The 19596-nt window shown below is 37.8% G+C and overlaps 1 protein-coding gene across 1 annotated transcript in view; it reads left to right on the forward strand.

Annotated features, from left to right (window-relative positions):
• Positions 1-1583: 1583 nt before the first annotated feature.
• The window catches only part of TAF2 (TATA-box binding protein associated factor 2), a 65804-nt gene continuing 47791 nt past the window's right edge, over positions 1584-19596 (forward strand). The window contains exons 1-8 of the mRNA XM_050892930.1: positions 1584-2288; positions 3801-3855; positions 4674-4834; positions 14438-14556; positions 15917-16058; positions 16435-16666; positions 17920-18104; positions 18683-18796. Of these exons, the coding sequence (XP_050748887.1) occupies positions 2236-2288; positions 3801-3855; positions 4674-4834; positions 14438-14556; positions 15917-16058; positions 16435-16666; positions 17920-18104; positions 18683-18796 (1061 nt within the window). The 5' untranslated portion in view covers positions 1584-2235. The remainder of the gene's footprint in view (positions 2289-3800; positions 3856-4673; positions 4835-14437; positions 14557-15916; positions 16059-16434; positions 16667-17919; positions 18105-18682; positions 18797-19596) is intronic.

Raw genomic sequence — 19596 nt, forward strand, 5'->3', positions numbered from 1 at the left:
AGGTCCCCTCTCAGAGAGATCAATGGTAATATGAATGTGAAAGCCTTGGAAATAACTTCCATTGCATCATAGAAGGTTCCTTAGTTGAAATACACAAGACAATTAATAGTCTTGTAGTCTGTGATACAACAGTGTGTATTTACGCTGGGTTTTGTTTGTGAAACAAGTAAGAATTTAAGTATCACATGAATAGAGCTGTATCATAATACCGAGGTAATGATTCAGGTTTATCTAAATTATTTTTGCATCTGTAATCATTTTATATGTTCACAGCGCTTCTGATTTGTTTTGTCAGACATTGAAAATGAGATGCTTTCTAAATTTCAGGAACTGCTGATGCTGAAAGGGCTAACTCCATGAGCTGCTCTGATGCAAGCATTTATTTTAACATAAAATAGATGAATCAAAACTTGCTTATAATAGAACAAATCTCGGTTATGAAGAAACTTCATATTGTGTCCTCCGAAAGACGCTCCACAGCACACTCGGGGTGGGAGGGAAGAGGTTGTTGGACCCAATCTCATTTTGTGGCTCTGTGCCATGGTTCCAGCAGCGTTGTTACTGTTTTAAATCCTTTTTTGATTCAAAGGTGAAGACTGATGTGTTTTAGTATCTTCCTGTGAGTCTGTGTTGGGTATGCCCTTGAGTCTGGCCCCTGCCTAAGTTCAGGTATACTTAGTTTGTGCATTCAAGTAGATTTAAGTGTTTGTCAGTCACTGGAGCTTTACTAGTGCAAATGCAGGTAGTGAAGAGGCTCACGCGTGTGTAAGCCATCAGTAGTGGGCACAGCCGGAGACCTGACTGAAGGCCCCCGGTGGGTTTAGCAGCGGCAGCTGGGCATGTTACGGCCCCCTTCGCCGCAGCCTAACAGCCCCACGCTGACCCCAGCTCGCTGGCTGTGGAAGCACAGCCGCCATCGTGGTGGCAGCGTGTTGCAGCCGACGCTGGGGCGGGTGTGCCCCTGTCCGAGGGGAGCCCCACAGCAGGGAAGAGCTCAGGGCGCTACTGGACTTGAAATAAATCCCAGTCTGTAAGTCCGAACCAACCAGTTACGGCAGGGACCCGAGCCTTACGCGCCGCTCAAGGTTTCTCGCTCCAGTGGCACGCGGCAAGGAACGCGCTCCCCGGGGCGCGCAGGGGCGGGGCCGCGCACCCTGCAACGCCAACGCCGCCTTCCCGCCGCCCCCGCCCTGGGCAAGGCGTGCGCATGCGCGAGTCACCGCCTCCGTGCCCTGCGCGCCTGCGTGCTGCTGCGCTGGAGGCCCGCAGGGCGCATGCGCACGAGGACATGACCTGGTCCCGTATACGTTCGTTGCATTATTTTTTGGGTTTTATTTTCTTCTTTTTTTTTTTTTTTGCCGATGGCGGCCTCTGACACCGGTACACCACCCTTCTGAAAAACAAGGTTCCAAAAGACTTTCTAACCTTAAAGAAATAAAGCGCCGTTAAACCGGCTGTGACCTTTCAACTGCCGGGGCCAAAGGTTACTAACAAAATGGCGGCCGCTGCTGAGGGGGAGAGCGTTGGCGGGGCCCGGCGGGCGTGCTGCTGAGGGGGAGCCTCGCGCGGCCTGGAGAGCCCGCGCCGTGCCGGTGGGCCGCCCCTGCCCTCCATGCCGGCCGGCCCCAGCCGACTGCCCCGGACGAGAACGAGCCGCGGGAGCCCCCAGCCCAGCCGCCGCCCGGAGCAGCGCCCGCGTCCGCACCGACGATAAGGCCGGGCCGCGGGGGGGCTCTGCGGCGCCGCCTGCGCTCCCCTTCCCGGCCCACTCGCCCCCCGGCACCGCCTCTCCCGCCTGTCAGCGGACGGTGCTGCCCCAGCCGGCTGTCCCAGGAGCGGGGACCCCTCGGCCGTGCCTGTCCAGCCGCCCCCGGGCCGCGGCATTCCTGATTCGGTAGCTCCCACTTCCACTGCCCGTTGAGCCGGTTGATTTACGTGGCTTCTGCGGAAAGGAAGCACGCAGCGCCTCTGAACTGGTATCGTACCCCCAGTGGAGAGAGGGGTTGTGTGCTGCACTCATAAAAGGTTATGTAGAAAGACTGCATGTTGTTTGTGCTATAACTATGGTGCTCATTCGAGCCGAAGATGCCTGACTGTTGGGAGTCACAGATCCCCTGGGGAGATGAGTGATCAAATACGACCTGACACAGGGAAAAATAGAAGGACCCATCGAGCGAGGATGATGTTGATGCCAGTCTGACGGTCAGCAGTGTGTGTTTAGTGCTGCTGTTCAGGATGAATAGGAAGAAAGGAGACAAAGGATTTGAGAGCCCAAGGCCATATAAATTATAAGTATCCATGTTTTTTAACGTTGCTATACTTGAGACCAATGCACATTTGAAACAGTCCACAGGCTGATCAGTAATTATTTACCTGAGAAGGTTGGAACTATTGCTTATGGTGTAGCTTCCATTCAGAAAATGTGTGTTGTAGGTGTATGTTTTATTGTGTAACTGGAGTCATGCATCGACAGTGAGTCTGTCAACCATGCAGTCTCATCTTATAAAGATATTTACATTGTGCTCTTCAAACCTTGGAGATCTCTCCACACAATATCAGCACTACAGACCATGCTACCATGTTTCATTCTTACCGCTGTGTCAAACCCTTTTGACTTAAGGGCTTTTTTATATATAAAAAAATGCTTGCATTTGCAGCAAGCAGCTTTGTTAAGCAAATTGTCATTTTCACACATTCATTATTTTGGTTGTAACCAAGCTGTAAAGCAGTTGGTTGTGGATTTCAGTGGATCTTTATGTATTTCTGTTTATACCTCCTTGATTTCTTTATAAATCTGTAAAACAAATGTATTTCTAAATAGAATCACTGTTGTTATCATATACATTTTAATGTGTAGGTAATGTCTGAATCCATCATTGGATACTAGATGTAATCGTTCTCTTGTAGGAATTTTTATTGAACTTGCTCAACTGAAGCAAAGTCACTTTTTAATGCACAGGGTAGATGAGTATGTGCATATAACGTGATGTGGCATAAAAGCTGAATTATTACAAGGTTGTATTTTGAGTCATGAGTGGCACTACTGTGCAGTGTGGTGAAGATGCCACCTACTACAGAAAAAATATAGAAATAACTTCTAGAGTTTTAAAAAAGTTGGAATTATTATTTTATTCCATTTTTTAAATCAGAGTTTTATTTGCCAGGAGTTCTAATATGTCATTCAAAATTTAAGCAAATGCATTTGATTTGTTTAAATTACCTATCTTGATTAATATATAACCATTATTTAAAATAATAAATTCTTATGACATACTAATTGTAAAAGCATATACTATATCTTTTTTCACGTGTAGTACCTGCTTACGTAAATTATGTGTGAGAGTCAACTCACCAGGTAAATTTTCCACAGGTCTCTGATTGCAAGTATTATGGCTGCATGCCGTTCTAATACTGCACATCACTAAAGTGTTAGAAGTTGATTCTATGCCATTAGTAATACTATATTTTTACATACTGTTACATAATGTTCAAAAGCAATGTTGTTATCTTCCTGTATTACTAGCAATATTCCTACTGGTATGATACTATATTTGATTTTATTGGAACTTTTCTGACCTTGTGTGCAACTTCTATTCATTATTTGTTTTGGACCATGTAAGAGATTTAGACAATCATGAATTCTTCTTATATAAGTATATGCTATATGCAATATTTATCTATCTGTACATACATCCTGTATGAGCTCTATTTTTTTAAAACTGGGTTAAAATATTATTTTAAATGCTGGTATTTGTGCAAAACCTTACTTATTTTAAATTATTATTTTTTTTTTCCAGCACAACTCACCAGGTAGTTTGTATCAACAACATAAATTTTCAGAGAAAATCTGTTGTAGTAAGTATTTTTTAATAAAATGTGAAAGTAGAAATTAAAAGTCTGGGTTTTCTTCATGCTTTTAGAGGAAACAACTGCACACACAAGCTAATTATGTTGTCCAGCTTCTTTATATTTTATACTTTCTAATCTGATGCCTTTCATAAGTCTGTCATTCCTTGAGATGTGTCAAATAAAATACCTTGTAACTGTGAACACTTCAATCTCTGTAAGGAAAAGCTTTCTAAAAGAAGGTCACTGCATTGTAAATAATATCACAAAGCAATTTGCAATTCAAAATTGATGTTCAACACAGTGTTAGCTGATGTTAGGGATAGGGTTATAGAGTTTTCTAGCTTATATGTGAGTTCACTGGGGCTTTGAAGAGACTTTCATGATTTCAGGCCTGAAGTCATTGAGGCTTTTTGTGAATTTAGATATCTGCCTAAATGGATTCTGCTTAGGTTTTAAAAGTCATTGTCTGAAGCTCAGATACCAAAACCTAAAACATAGTGATGAAAAATATAGTGATGCTAGTAACTTGAAATCTAGTCAACAGAGGCAGATCATTTCCAGTAAAACAAGCATAATTGTCAGTCATGTTGAAAGTTTTTGTTTTGTTTTATTTCACAGCTGGCAAAATTCACCTGTTAAATGGTATGAAAGAAAATGTATTCTAGACATCTAAAAGGGCAAACCAATTTCCTTTTTAAATAAAAAAGTAACTTTTTTTACCTACGATTTTCCTTTGAAATGCATTAATAAGAATTGTTTTTATATATCTCTACTTTGTGAGTTGGTAAAGATTTTATAGAAGGTTTTGATTTGTGTTTTCATAGGGTTATGTGGAACTGACAATATTTCCCACAGTTGCAAACCTGAATAGAATCAAACTGAACAGTAAACAGTGCCGGATTTACAGAGTAAGAGTCAACGATTTAGAAGCAGCTTTCATCTACAATGATCCAACGCTGGAGGTTTGTCACCATGAGTCAAAGCAGTAAGTGATGTGTTTAAAGCTCTGCAGATGTAGTGTTTTCTGTTGCTGTTAAGCATGACCTGTTTTATTGTACTGGCAAGTTTTACCTGGTGATTTCCTAATGGTAACTTTTGGCATGGTGACTTAATTTTGGGAAAGTATTTTTGGCAATAATTTTGACTCTTATGCTATTCTTCTTTAGAATTTCTTTTACTAACATTTCTTTGTATTGTTTTGTAAAAGTATCAGAAACTTTTTAAAAAGTACTTTATGGAGAAAAAAGTGGTGAATGCCAGTAGTATTCTCAGAGCTTTAGGAAACTGTCCTTCTCATGTGTTTTTTCCCTGGTAAGAAAGTATCTCTGGCTAAAATATTTTATCTTTGATGGACCTCAGGTTTATCTATGCCCAACTTTTACTCTCATTTATTTAACGAAAATTTGGTTACATTATTGTGGCAATAGCATTTTGTTTATTTGTTATTTGTTAAAACCAAATTATTTAATTAAATTTTATTATTTGTTTTTATTTTGTTCTCTTGTAGAGAACATTTTACAGTGGTGCAACTACGTTCATATGAGAGTTCCACGTGAGAGGATTGCCCTTAGTTTTGGGTTTTGTGGGGGGTTTTTTTGTTTGTTTTTTACTCCAGCACAATTGGTTAAATCAGTTTGGTTACATCAGTATAATATTATGTAGACCAAAACTATTACGTTCTGATAATGTGTCCTGCAAAAATTGTCCTGATTTTTATGATACGTAATGTCAGATTGGATGATCATTTTTGTTCCTTCCTGTTTTTAAACCTAAGAATATTCATAGGGCATCAAAGTTCTTGGGAATATTTCCCATTTTCCTAATAAGATTTTGTAAGAATTGTTTCTGATTTTATTAAATATGTCTAGATAGCCTTATATAATTAGCTTATTACTTTGAAACAAATAATAGGAATAAGGCAAATCACGTGACTGTATCAAGTTAACTATTGGACTACTAAATTAATATGCTTATTACTGTCCTTCAGGTATTTGTTGTGTCCCCTTGGACACTGATTGCTCTGAGAGATTTGCTAGCTGAAAAGATGGAGAGGGCTCAGTAAGCAGCTTCAGAGGTGATATCACCTTGGTTAACTCACGTAGCTGATGAAGGCAGATAGGAACTAGCTAGACTTATTCTGAAGCAAACTGCAAGAGAGTTCATACAGCCCTGCTCGTTAGATTTGTGAGAACAGTGGCATTCTCAAATGACGTAGCCAGATCTATAAGAGGTTGTCTACCCATTGCCTTAACGACTAGAGCTGTTGAGATGTTTCTTAGCCCATCTCAGTTTTCAGGTTAAACCTGACTTAACTTCTCTGACTGTTGTCTGAAAACTAGAGTATTAAAGAGAACTTCTGTTGTTCAGTTACTGAGATTCAAGCGCTACTTTTTATCCTAAGTTACACATCCTTGAGTTTTAACTGTTTGTTCATAGCAAACACTCTATATTCCTTTATGCATCACTTATGCAAGAGTTTCAATAATTCAGTTTGCAAATACAATGTTCATTTATATAGGACACTGAAGTGGATATCAGAGTTCTGAAATTTTGTTTGAGTCCTGGTACTGAACCACTTGAGTCTATTAATTCTGTAATTCCGATCTGTTTTGTGACTTGATTTTTTTTTGTTGTTGTTGCTATTGCTCGGTAAGTCAAAAATTCAGAATCCTCATTGGGGGGATTCTAGTTGTTCTGAAGAGCTAGCAAGTAAAGCTTTTGGTCTTTCCTAAGGAATCAAACTTTCATTATTTATTAGCGTCATAGGGGAGAGTATAAGTCCTAGAATGTTATCTAAACTCACTTTGAAATTTGAAAGGAAAAGTTTCAAATTTATTCACCATCTGATATTGAAGAGCAAGTTTAAAAACATGTAGCTTCCCACACGTTTTGGGGAAATGATACAGGAAGAGACTGGTAAAAATCTCATATCTGTTTGTTTTTTGGTGAGGGAAGCACCATGGGAAATGTTTTCACTAAGTATTCTCTTTTGATTTTACTGAAACTTGTGTTTGTGTTCGTTTTCTCACACCTTCTTTTGGCTGGCTTGGTTGAATTGACAGTTTCCTGAATTGTTAAAGAACTTCTAGTGAAAGTGTTGTACATGTTTAACAGTGACTGATATGAAATCACAGAGTCCTTTAGGTTGGAAAGGACTTACAGAGATCACTTAGTCCAACCCCCCTGCTCAAGCAGGGTCAGCTAGAGCAGGTTGCACAGGGCTGTGTCCAGTTGGGTTTTGAGTATCTCCAAGGATGGAAAATCTGCAATCTCTCTGGGCAACCTTCTCCAGTGTTTGATGACCCTCACAGTAGAAAAACATTTTCTTGTATTCAGATGGAATTTCATGTATTTTAACTTGTGTCCACTGACAGGACCAGAGGCAATGGGCACAAACTGAAACACAGGAGGTTCCCTCTGAACATCAGGAAACACTTTTTTACTGTGAGGGTGACTGAGCGCTGGGACAATTTGCCCAGACAGGTTGTGGAGTCTCCATCCTTGGAGATACTCAAAAGCCATCTGGACATGCTCTTGGGCAACTGGCTCTAGGTGGCCCTGCTTGAGCAGAGGGATTGGACCAGATGACTTCCAGAAGTCCCTTCCAACCTCAACCATTCTGTGATTCTGTAATTACTGAATCCTGAATAAGTTCTGGAAGATGTCAGAAAGGAGCAGCATTTAAAATGATCAGAGTGAGCACTCCATTATATTAAGAAAGGGATAGGAGAGATAACTATCATTTTGTGGAGAAAGTGAGTTTCTTTGTTTAGCGTCCTAGTGGTATAATGGAACATCATCCTTTTTTTCATATTATCCTGTTTAAAAACAGTGAACAAAATTTGAGGACAATACATGCAAGTGAAATACTGTCTCACACAGGGCTACAGTGGCCTGTGGTTTTCACTGCTGCAGGTTTTCACATTGCTGTTCGAACTTCATAGAAAGTCTCTGTATTGCATAACTCCTGTGTTATTCATAGTTATGAAAGACAGAGGTCACCAGATATTCTTAACGAAAAACTAGTATGCCTCCTTTCTATATCTCAGAAGTCAAAGGCTACCTGGGTTACAAAGTAGTAGATGGGATGTGTATTTTTTCCGTTGAAATACCTGGTCACAATTGGGTATTGAGCATGATGGTAGCTAAGTTTTAAATACAGTGTCTCAGCTCTTAAGGCAGGATTACAAACAGAAATGCTAGAAAATGGAAAACTCTAGAATTAGTACCTAAAAAAAAAAAAATACTCATCAGCAGGTTTCATCTGCTCTTCTTTACAAAGAACTGCTTCTAGAAACAGTACTGGCTTGTAGTAGTCTATATATAATCATCTGGACATCTCTTCCAAGTTCTGGTTTGTTATGGCAAGTTTAGTGATGATGTCCTTTGCACCCTTGCAGCTGAGCTAGGTATATCAATGATTTTGAACAGGACACAGATTAGTCATCAGGTTTTGTTTCTAACGTTACAGGGATAGTTACCTTCTGCACGGTTTTCTTCAGTAGTCTATTGAACTAGTAAATGTGAAATGAAGATGGTTCTTGGCAACCTGTTTATTTACAATAATTTGGTTTATATCTTTACTCTTTCCTGTGGTGTGTAGCAAATAAAAAATAAGTTCAAGTTTTAAGGTTTTATATACACACACTTTCTTTCTTTTGATAATGTTTTTGGTTTTCTTAAATGTTGATTTCTAAAAGAAAACATAAAGTATGTAGAAAAACTTGTTAATGGACTCTTTCGTACCTTTTATATAAAAGTTAAAATATTTTAAAGACTTCTTACTCCCTTAGTTAGCAACAGAATTCAATTAAAAATGGAAAATTCTGTATCTAAAGCCACTATAGTTATTTCTTTGGGAAGACTTGCTACAGCATCTGTGACTTGAGAGGTTATGTTTGCTGATATGAGGTGAAGGTCAAGTGAAGTGAAGTGGTTAATTGTTTATGTTGTGCAAATTTTGGCATGCAAGAAAACATAGTTAAAAGAGGGTTGAGAAAGTCAAGATAAAAGAGAGCTTTATCTAGGAAATACAAGTAGCGCCAGCTGAAATTGTTTCTGTCTCACCATGATGTTCTCTGCTACTTCTTGGCTGAGATCTTCTGTCAGATCAGCTCTTTGTGTTCTGAATTTGAACATTCAGCTTGTTTTCAGTTCAAGTACTTTTGGGTTTTATCATCTATTGATGAAAAAATCATTGACATGTGGTCTCTGTCATTTCACATTTTCAGTGTTGCAGAAGGTGAAACAATTTTTTTTGGTCTTGTATATTGTCACTTCTGCTGAACGACAAAAAAAACCCTCACTAAAGAGGTAATTAAAAATTGGTGAATTTTGTAAGAAATGTTAGAAACCTTTAAATAGTGCATTAAATATATTTTCAGCTTTGATGCCATTGCCAGTTTATCTGTCAGTCCCAAACCATAATTTCAGGTAACAACTGAAAACTTTTGAAGTTTTATCTAAAAATAAAGTCAGTCTTCCATCTTGCAATTTCCTCCTGAGGCTTTAGAACATCATAGCTTTTTCATATCAGAATAGATGGATGAACTTACATAACGCAGTCGCTTCCTCCCTGACTGAGCAAACATCTGAACGGTGCTGTAAGGTATAAAACAATTCACATAGTTTTACCATGTGTACACAAGGTGGCAGAGAATCCCATTTTGCTCATACTTTTAAGGAAGAGTTTGAAATCTTGCAAAGACTGCAAATAGTGTTGGAGGATGTCTGTTTGGGTCTTGTCTTAGGGCTGCTGTTGTTGAGTGTTACAGCTGCCTCTGTCCTCCTCACCTTCCCTCTTTTCCTTGTCAAGTGTTGCTTTCTTGATTCTGTCAATATAAGGGAAGTGGGATTTATTTTTCTGGGCTATAGTATGCAGAAATCCCACAGCATATATTCTGACTACTGAGACAACTGCTTGTATCTCAGCCCCTTTTATGTTAAAACGGGCAAAGGAGATCTCTGTTTTCTTGATCCTATGGGTAAGATTGTAAACTGTTAAATAGCCGCAGCAAAAGTTTGAAGTTTTGGTGCAGTGGTTTGATCTGTGATAAGTGAAGTTTGTGATGATCCTGCTGTTGCCTGGTTATGTGCTTCACATGTTTGTGTGATAACTATGGTGCAGGGTTGAGAAGCTATTGCATTTTATTATTACTTCTGTGTAAAGGAAGATATGTTTTTGTATAGCTAGCTAATGTGCACATAATGCTTTCCTGTGCATAGGTACTCTATTCAGTGTAATTTTAACCTTTGGCAGTGTATACCTGTTCATTCACTAGTTCAGCTTTTTTCTTTTTTTTTTTTTTTTTTTTAACTTGAAGCCTGTAGTTTTTAAACATTAAAAATATGAAGATGTTTTGATATCCTCCAACTTCACTGTTGCTTTAGTTACAAGCAGCAGTAAGCTGTGAGAGAGCGCAATGTGGTAGCCTTTGGGGCATGTCTTGCAATATTCTTTCTTCTGAGAAGTCAGTGATCAAGCCTTTAGCCTATGCACAAAATAGAAAAATTACTGGTGGACTGAGCATGTGTTGTTTTGCTGCAATAAATAGCCTTCATTTCCACTGGTATGATGCTTATCTAGTTGTAAATCCATGATAGACTTTGTTAGAAATAAACAGAGGTGTAGAGAACTTTTGAAGAAAGAGATGGCAAAGCCCTTAACCTTGGACAAGAATGAAAATGAGGTTTTTCAGTGTGCCAAAGATTCAAATCGTTGCATTATTAATAAATTGCCTATATGCATACATATTATATGTATAAAATAAGCTATATATAATATATGCTATATCATATATTTTGGGGTTGGACTCCAAAACCAAGTGCTAATTGTATCTGGGAAGCAAAGTAGAATAGTAAATGAGTTACAGGTAATGAAGAGTAATGAATTACATGTGGATCAAAGAACTTATTTTGCCAAGTTGATGTTAAGTACTGTAGGAAGAAAGTGGTTTATAGACTATATGTTCAGGCTGTGTAACAGTTAAGTAGCACTGCTGCAGCTAGTAGTGAGAGATGCTATGGAAAGTTGACATGGAGGTATTTGGAATCAATGAGTAGCTTTAAAGACTAAGTCTCTGCAGGATCGCTTGTTTCCAGTCAGTCAACAAGCATGCACTTGGGCAGTAATTAACAGTGTTTTGGGTGAATTCTGATAATAAAATGTATCTCTACTAGGAAAAAACATGAATGCATGTTACTTTTTCATTGTCAATCTGCACTTAGCATTAGGAAAATTTATCTTTGTTCCTTGGGCTGTAACTTTTGGCATGTGCTCTGTTTTTGTTAAAATGGCCATATCCAGCTTACTGAGAATAGTTCAACCTATGAAAAAATTAATCCGTTGTACTAAGCCTTTAATGGATTCCTTTTACAATGAATCACCCCTTTGAATTGGAACACTTCACAAAAATAGAAATATCAGAATAGACTGTTTTCCATAAAATGTTAAGCCCTGTGGAGTCTACCTTTCTTGCTATAAAATCATGACCTTTTCCTGTCTAAAAACCCATTGATGTTTAAAATGTAACCACAAGCTCATCACGATCCTCAAACTTGGAACAAATTCTCACTGATGTATTGGAAAGGGATCCCCTGTCAGTAATAGTGAATTTTCAGAACCAGTTTAGATTAAAATTAAAAACTTTGAGACTTTACAATCTAACAGAATGTTACTGTTGTTTTCTGTTGCTAGTTTCTTTAATTACTAAGATAGTTTTTAGTCATGCAGTCTTTTTAAAAAGAGTTTTTTCCAGTGGTATTTGTTTGCCTTCCTAGGATGTCATTTGAAGACAGCTTAAAGCAACATCGTTTGGGGTAGTTATGATCCCATTGACAGTCTCCTGTGCCTAAGTAGTAGCGCTTCTTTGACCCCTCAGTATGTCAGATCAGGGAGCTAAACCAACTGAAAGCTGTCTGCACAAAAAAAGACTTTTTTTTTTTTCCGTTTGGCACTTTCAGCTGCATCACCGCAGGGTCGGATGAACAGTAGTCTCCTTAATGAGTGAGGGCGTAGGAATGTGTGGCTGAGACTAAGAGACAGCACATCAGCTGGAGTTTAAGTTGGTTTGAATTGTTCTGGAACCATAGCCGAAGTTATAGTATATTCCAGTGTACAAATTCAACCTTGTGCTTTTAAAACTTGCTGGCGTTATATCCTATCTTTAGGTACACTTCAGCTGTGAAAAAGGAAAAAATGATTATGTATTAAAACTTGGGATTTGGGTGTTTCTATGCTCATATGCTCCCATTTACTATTCACGTCCTATTTTCAGAAGCTTCCAAGCAAAGTAGACGAGTTTACTGCTCCTAACATTCTCAGTCTTGGTAATGGTGCCAGGGAATTTGTGCACTATTATTGCCAAAGATGAAGAACTGCATGAAAATATGTTCTCAATATATTTCAGTGTTTTAGCAAAGTTTTTTAGATGTGGAAGGCTAGGAATATCAGCATGGTGTTTGACATACCTAGAAATATAGGATGATGCTGGCATGGTTAATTACCCTTAATTCTTCCAAGTAAGGTACTGTAATTTGGGTTGAATGCTGTTTTCTGTGTGGGTGGTGAATAGAGAATGGTTAGATGAAAGTAAAATCCTGAAATGAGATCATGTCTGCTTTGTGTGGACTTCAGATTCCATGGAAGAGTGGAGTCCGCAGCAAAAAGTTAATTTACTCCATTGTGGTGCAGTAATCCTGCACCTGGGTCAGGACAACCCCCAGTATTAATACAGGCTGGGGGATGAAGAGATGGAGAGCAGTCCTGCGGGGAAGGACTTGGGGATACTGGTGGATGAAAAGCTGGACTTGAGCCGGCAGTGTGCACTTGCAGTCCAGAAGGCCAACTGTATCCAGGGCTGCATCAAGAGAAACATGGCCAGCAGGTCGAGGGAGGTGATTCTGCCCCTCTGCTCTGCTCTGGTGAGACCCCACCTGGAATACTGTGTCCAGCTCTGGAGTCCTTAGCACAGGAAAGACATGGAGTGGGTCCAGAGGAGGGCCACAAAAATGATCAGAGGGGTGGAATACCTCTCCTATGAGGAAAGGCTGAGAGAGTTGGGGTTGTTCAGCCTGGAGAAGAGAAGACTCTGGAGAGACCTTATTGCGACCTTTCAATACTTAAAGGGGGCTTATAAGAAAGGAGGAGACAGGCTTTTTAGCAGGGCCTGTTGCGATAGGACAAGGGCTAATGGTTTTAAACTAAAAGAGGGTAGATTCAGACTAGATATCAGGAAGAAACTATTTTATGATGAGGGTGGTGAAACACTGGAAGAGGTTGCCCAGAGAGGTGGTAGATGCCCCATCCCTGGAAACATTCAAGGCTAGGTTAGATGGTGCTCTGAGCAACCTGATCTAGTTGAAGATGTCCCTGCTCATTGCAGGAGGGGGTTGGACTAGATGACCTTTCAAGGTCTCTTCCAACCCAAACTATTCTATGAGTTTATGGTAGCTTTATGCTTGATAGTGGCTCTGCCCCCACAGTGGTGGGATTCATCAGTGGTACCTAAATTCTGGAAAAAAAGTTGCTAAGTAATTCAAACACTTTCTTTTCAGGTATAGAGTTGTGCAAGCTTTTGAAGAACTCTGTGTACTAGAAGATTAGAATTAAGAAAAGTTTTGCTCCCATGTTGTACACAGTTTAAAAATCCATTTTGAAAAAGTGTAAAAGCTATCACATAAAGATGCAAAAGCAGGGTTATTTTTGAACTTGACTGGTCATCCTGCAGTATCTGAACATAATCACATTAAATAAGATGATAGCATCCTGCTCATAACCACTTTAATGGTGGACATACACGTGTTCCTGCTCATTTCAGTAGAAAACAGTTAATCTAAGTCATAACTGAAGTAATGGTATGACTTTGGAATGAAATGTGCAGTCAATTAGCAGCTAATGTATAGTAGCTTAAACAGGTCAAACCTGATTACAAAAATTTGTGTCTGCATCCTAAATAAATGAATGGTGGTAACCCTTAAAAAAAATTGTTTCTAGGGACTAAAAAGTATACTACATATTTCTGTGTTTGTGTATTAAGGCCAAAACTCTAGCACCTAATATTTTATGTGATATTTACAAGTGCATAAAATAAAACTATTCCTATCCATCAAGCTAAGAGGGGGGAAAATACCGTTGCCAAGCTAAAATCTTACTACATTTAGAAAAGCAACATAAAAGCAAAACTGCAATATATGAGGAGGTAGATCTTCAAGACAGATCTTTAGAATAAACATACAAACTTAATCCAAAATTTTCCAAAAAAAGAATCTGTAATTTCTATTCCAGTAAATGTAACTATTACTCTTATTGGGAAGAAAAGAACACTGAGCATTTCTCATTTAATTTATTTGGGATTGTTACTGCTTAAGTCTTTTTGATCATAGACCACTTCTGTAAGAGCCTAGTTTTAAGTTCTGGTTTTTGATATCTAATCTTTAGTCCTTGTTTTTCCCTCCACTCCTTTAAAAACAAAACAAAATACTTGGTTGAACATGCACCATGAAATTCAGTATAGAAATCATATAACTTCCAAAGTTGTTTTTTGTAGTTCAGTATGTACTTTAAGAATTAACTGGGTATTTCTGACAGGAGGAATCTCAACTATTTTTCCAATGCCTATGCTGCCGCGGTCAGTGCTGTGGACCCAGATGCTGGAAATGGAGAACTCTGCATTAAGGTTCCCTCAGAGCTGTGGAAACATGTTGATGGTAAAGTAAAGAGACCATACTGAAAGCTTAATTTAAGATGCCATAGAGTTATTAGCCACGAGTTTGCATAGGAAGATAGTAGATTTAAATAAATAGAAGTAGCATTACATTATTTTATGAAATGATGGTTACTGTTTCCTTTTTACTCACCCATATCTTTCCAGTTGAAGTCTGAAAAATAACTTCACACTTCTTGGTAATATGGAGAAGTGGTTGTAAGGTTTCTTAACACTCTTTACAAACAAACCCCTGGGTGGTCATGAGCCCAGAAGTATACAGAGGAATTGGGTGTAATGGAGTATATTGGATGCTAAATTGTAACTTTGAAGCTGCTTACAATATATATGATCCAACAAAGGCAATAATTTACAAGGGTATGTCTATATACATCTTTTTTTAAAAAGCTATATTTATTTTTTCCCATCTCACTTTGAAGAATGGTCATTTTAAAGTTGATTAGGTAGTGAAAAGTAGACTACTTCATAAACTGGTATACTAGATCCTGGAACAAGTAACTTTTAATAAATCACTCTCCGAAGTTGATTATTTTCTTACATGGATTTTATTAGTTTCTTGTATTGTTTTCTTACATGGTTTTATTAGTTTTTCCCCTGAATTTGTGAGACCTGTGAGAGAATAACAACAACTGTATCATGAAGCTGACTCACGCGGTGTTGTCAGAGACACCTTAATGGGAAAGACACTTTTTTTAATTTTAATTTTTGTTTAAGTTCCTGTTGTCTTACTTGCAAGCCTAGAAGGGAAAATATTCAAACAGGTATAATTTTTCTTTTCAAAGTTTGAATGCCAAAATATGGTGAGACTTGTTGGATAATTTTCACCCTGTGCTTGAATTTCTTTTCTTGCCAGTCTATTCATAGGTGAGATTTCTGTGAAACTAAACCAAAGCAAAGACACTTAAGTTACAGGAAAAGCTTTAACTATAATAAGAGGTTTTAAGAAACTGCAAATGACAATAACATGTCTTTTAAGAATGTGCCTGTTACATGCAGTTTTTTAGAAAATTATTTCAGCAAGGTACAAAGGAGATCATGGTTAGGGTACAATAAGTGTATAAAGATTCTTTACTGTTGGGGAGTTGGAAGATGAAATGTAACTCCACTTGAGATTTTTATTAATTAATAAAGATTCTTATAAATTCATATCCTGTAAGTTAAGCTTAAGAGGTCTCAGTTTTGTAAGCTTGTGAGCTGTGCTTTGTAAGTGGACCTGGAGGCCCCTGAGAATGAAGTAAACACATAATCTTGAAAGACCGAGAGTCCAAAACTGAGTGATTATTCTGAAATAACTTTCATCTAAGTTGTATATATTTACTCCAATTTTGGTCTTGGTGCTGCAGAGTTAAAAGTCCTGAAGGTGCATATAAACTTTTCTCTGGACCAGCCAAAAGGAGGCCTTCATTTTGTGGTACCCAACATGGAGGGCAGCATGGCAGAAAGAGGAGCTCATGTCTTTTCGTGTGGTTATCAAAATTCTACAAGGTAAGAAAACTATCTTTGAATGTTAGACTGTATTTCCTGTTTAATCTCAAAGTGTAGGAAATACAAATAATTTCTTTGAATTCTTCTAAGTTTGAAAAATTCTAAAACTTGATTTGTGCTTGAAAGGAGCTTACCGATATGAAGTAGCATCTAATGATTAGTAATTAGGTTTTCTAGTCTTTATAGCTCAACAGGAGGTAATGGCAAAGAATCTTGTAGTGCTTTATAAAATTAGTGTATAGTAGGAGTCAGTAGCAACGTTCAAAGTATTTAAGAATATAGTTTGGAACTTGAGAGAAAAATCATCTGTGAAAAAGAGAGTATAATTGTTAAGTGTAATTGTTAACCATTTTTCCCTCAATCCTAACTTCCCTAGATTTTGGTTTCCTTGTGTTGATTCATATTCTGAGTTGTGTACCTGGAAACTTGAGTATACTGTAGATGCTGCAATGGTGGCTGTTTCAAATGGAGATTTGGTGGAAACTGTATATACCCATGATATGAGAAAGAAGACTTTTCATTACATGCTGACTATTCCAACTGCAGCTTCTAACATCTCCTTGGCAATAGGACCTTTTGAAATCCTTGTTGATCCATACATGCATGAGGTAATAATCTTCATAGAGGCTGCCTTTTTTTTTTTTTTTTTTTTTTTTTTTTTAAGAATTAGTGACTCTTTTTAGGTTGTAACCAGTATATATTGGTCAGATACGGGTATGTCTAGATACAACCTCCATTAGTACAGTTATATGATAAAACTTGTCTAGTAATGCCTGTATTTAAATTTAATCTCCAAAGTAAAGCCTCTGAATGAGCAATAATTCCATTTATGCCAGAATTTATGGGGCTAATTTAGTTGGAGTTGGTAAAAGCATATTTCTCAAAATAGTTTTAAACCCATCCTGTTGCTGGTAGTAGATGAAAATTGTTGCTACACAATTGAGTAGTCTTCTGAACTAAATTTGACATTGAGTTTTCATTCTTAACAGATTGTTGCCATAATGTTGAAGTCCACCAGTTTATATTTATATCTGTAGTTTCAGATTGGATAAGAATGGACTTGGCAGGCAGGTTAAGTTACCAGTTTAGCATGAAGACTGGTCTGTTTATTCTTCTTTTCAAAGCATGATAGGAAAATACTAGGAAATAGCTATGTTTTACTTGATCCAAAGGCGAACATCAGATTTTAGTCCTCAGCAATGGTATTCTGTTGACTTTCACTGGTGGGACATAATCACTTGTGAAAGATAATAGCTGTTAAAAAAAAAAAAATCAGTTGTTGATATTTGAAAAACCCAAACTGATAAATTTCTGTAGAGTTTGACTTCTATAGAGCTGACTTGAAGTTATATATCATTCTCAGCTTGGTTCCTGTGTCACTGCTGAAGTCAGTGTTGATGGCTGCATCATAATTTTGTGGAAAAAACAGTAGTATCAAAGGTTACTTGTAGTTGTAGCTGTAACAAGTCTTCTAAACAATAGCACTGCTTGACTGATTTGAAAATAGCTAATTCTTTACTGCATAAAAGAAAAATGTTATCTCCAAAAGACATTGGATTGCAAAATCAAAGAAAAATGTCGTGTTTTTAAATGATAGACATCACTAGGTAGATATTGTTATTGTGCATTGACTGCTAAAAATTATTTTCCTGTTGTTGCTCTCACAATTAAGATGGACATCCTGGTGCATTTTTCTGCCATGACAGTCATTATCACAGCTTGAAAATGCTTTTTTCGGTTAAATTTACAGCAGCTATATTTTTGTTGTGTTGTGGGTTTTTTTTCTGTTATGTAATATACTTGATATTTATGGATTTAAATACGTTCCTCAGCCTCGTACCAAATTTTCATTTGTTTGTAGGTGACTCACTTTTGCTTACCACAACTTCTCCCATTGCTCAAACATACCACATCCTACCTTCATGAGGTGTTTGAATTTTATGAGGAGATTCTTACCTGCCGCTATCCGTACTCCTGTTTCAAGACTGTTTTTATAGATGAAGCTTATGTTGAAGTAGCTGCTTATGCATCCATGAGTATTTTCAGGTTAGTATTTGAGAAAATTACACCTTCTAAATCCACAGGCCTAGAAGCTCTAGATCCAAGACGGTTGAGAAACACATGAAGCTCTTATTATTTTTGTAGCCTCCGTTTTGGGCTCTCTAGTTTGAAAAGGCTGGCTTTTGTTGACATTACAGACTTTTAACACCATTTCCAATTTTATCTGTTATAAAGATGTTGGATTTGTATCTTCTTTAAGAAAAAATTGGCAGTGGTTTTCTTTCTGAATTAGAAACACGACACATGAAATATTTAAGATCAAACTAAGTGCAGAGGTTTGATTATGTTTTATTTTTCTTCAGCTGGGATAGGTTACCAGGAATCCAAAAGAGCTTCACCAGTTAAAACAAACTACTTTGGCTGTACCCAGGGAGTTGTATATAGATGATAATAGCAGGAGATCTGCCTGGACTAAGGGTATTAAAAAAAAAAAAAGTTACTATCTCATTGGAAAACCAGTGAAGGAATTATTTTATTTGTTTTGGCTTTTAAAGCAAGGACTCTGTTTTGTTTCTTTGGAGCTGGTGCTCATATTGTGTTCTTTTCTTTTTATGGGGGTCCAGCACAAATCTCTTACACAGCGCAATGATTATAGATGAAACTCCACTGACAAGGAGGTGCTTAGCACAAGCCTTGGCCCAGCAGTTCTTTGGATGTTTTATATCCAGAATGTCCTGGTAAGTATTTTACCGTTGTACTCTCTAGAAAATGGGGAAAATCTAGGAAACTCAAATTTTAATTTGCATGTTGCATTTTATCAGAAGAATAAGTGAAACAGTAACTGTAGAAGAAAGAAGAAAAACAAAAAGGAAAAATAATAAAACCAGCTCAATAAATGAAAATCCATGAGTATTTTTTTTGTTGTTTGAAAGGAGAATGTGAGATGTAAAGGTTCCAAAGACTGTAGAGATTGAACATGTCTTCTCTCAGAAGTTATTGCTACTGAATGTTGTAGTGTGCTTTGGCACCTGGAAATTTTAGAAGGGAGACTCTTTTGTATCATCAGTAAATTTCTGTCAGATATTTTGGGTGAAGAAGAGTAGCCTGCATAGGAAGTACTTGTGGAGCACAGAACTAATAAATTATGAAGAAGTTCAGGGAGGGGAATGCACAAATTAGTGTCAAATGGGCAAATTCATTGGGGTCGTAAGCTGCCTATTACTCCATCTCTCAGAAAATCTCCCCCTAACTGGCTCTTGCAGTTCTGATCAGTATTTATTTTAAAGCCTTTTGCATACACTTTATGTATCAGGGACAAGGAGCCCATTACTTTTTTCATGGCAAAAGCGTACGTCGCAGAGTATCCTTGGCTTAACAAAAAAGAAATCAACATCTTTTTAAATTAATGTTTGTACTATTACAATTTCTCTTGCTCTCTTCCTTATTTCTAGCCTACTTCCATGGTGAAGACAATTTTTCCTCCCTCATAATGACTCCCTTTTTTTATGTCTTAATTTTATTCACTTCATCATACTCT

Source organism: Gymnogyps californianus, chromosome 2, assembly GCF_018139145.2.
Source record: "Gymnogyps californianus isolate 813 chromosome 2, ASM1813914v2, whole genome shotgun sequence".
NCBI lineage: Eukaryota > Metazoa > Chordata > Aves > Accipitriformes > Cathartidae > Gymnogyps > Gymnogyps californianus.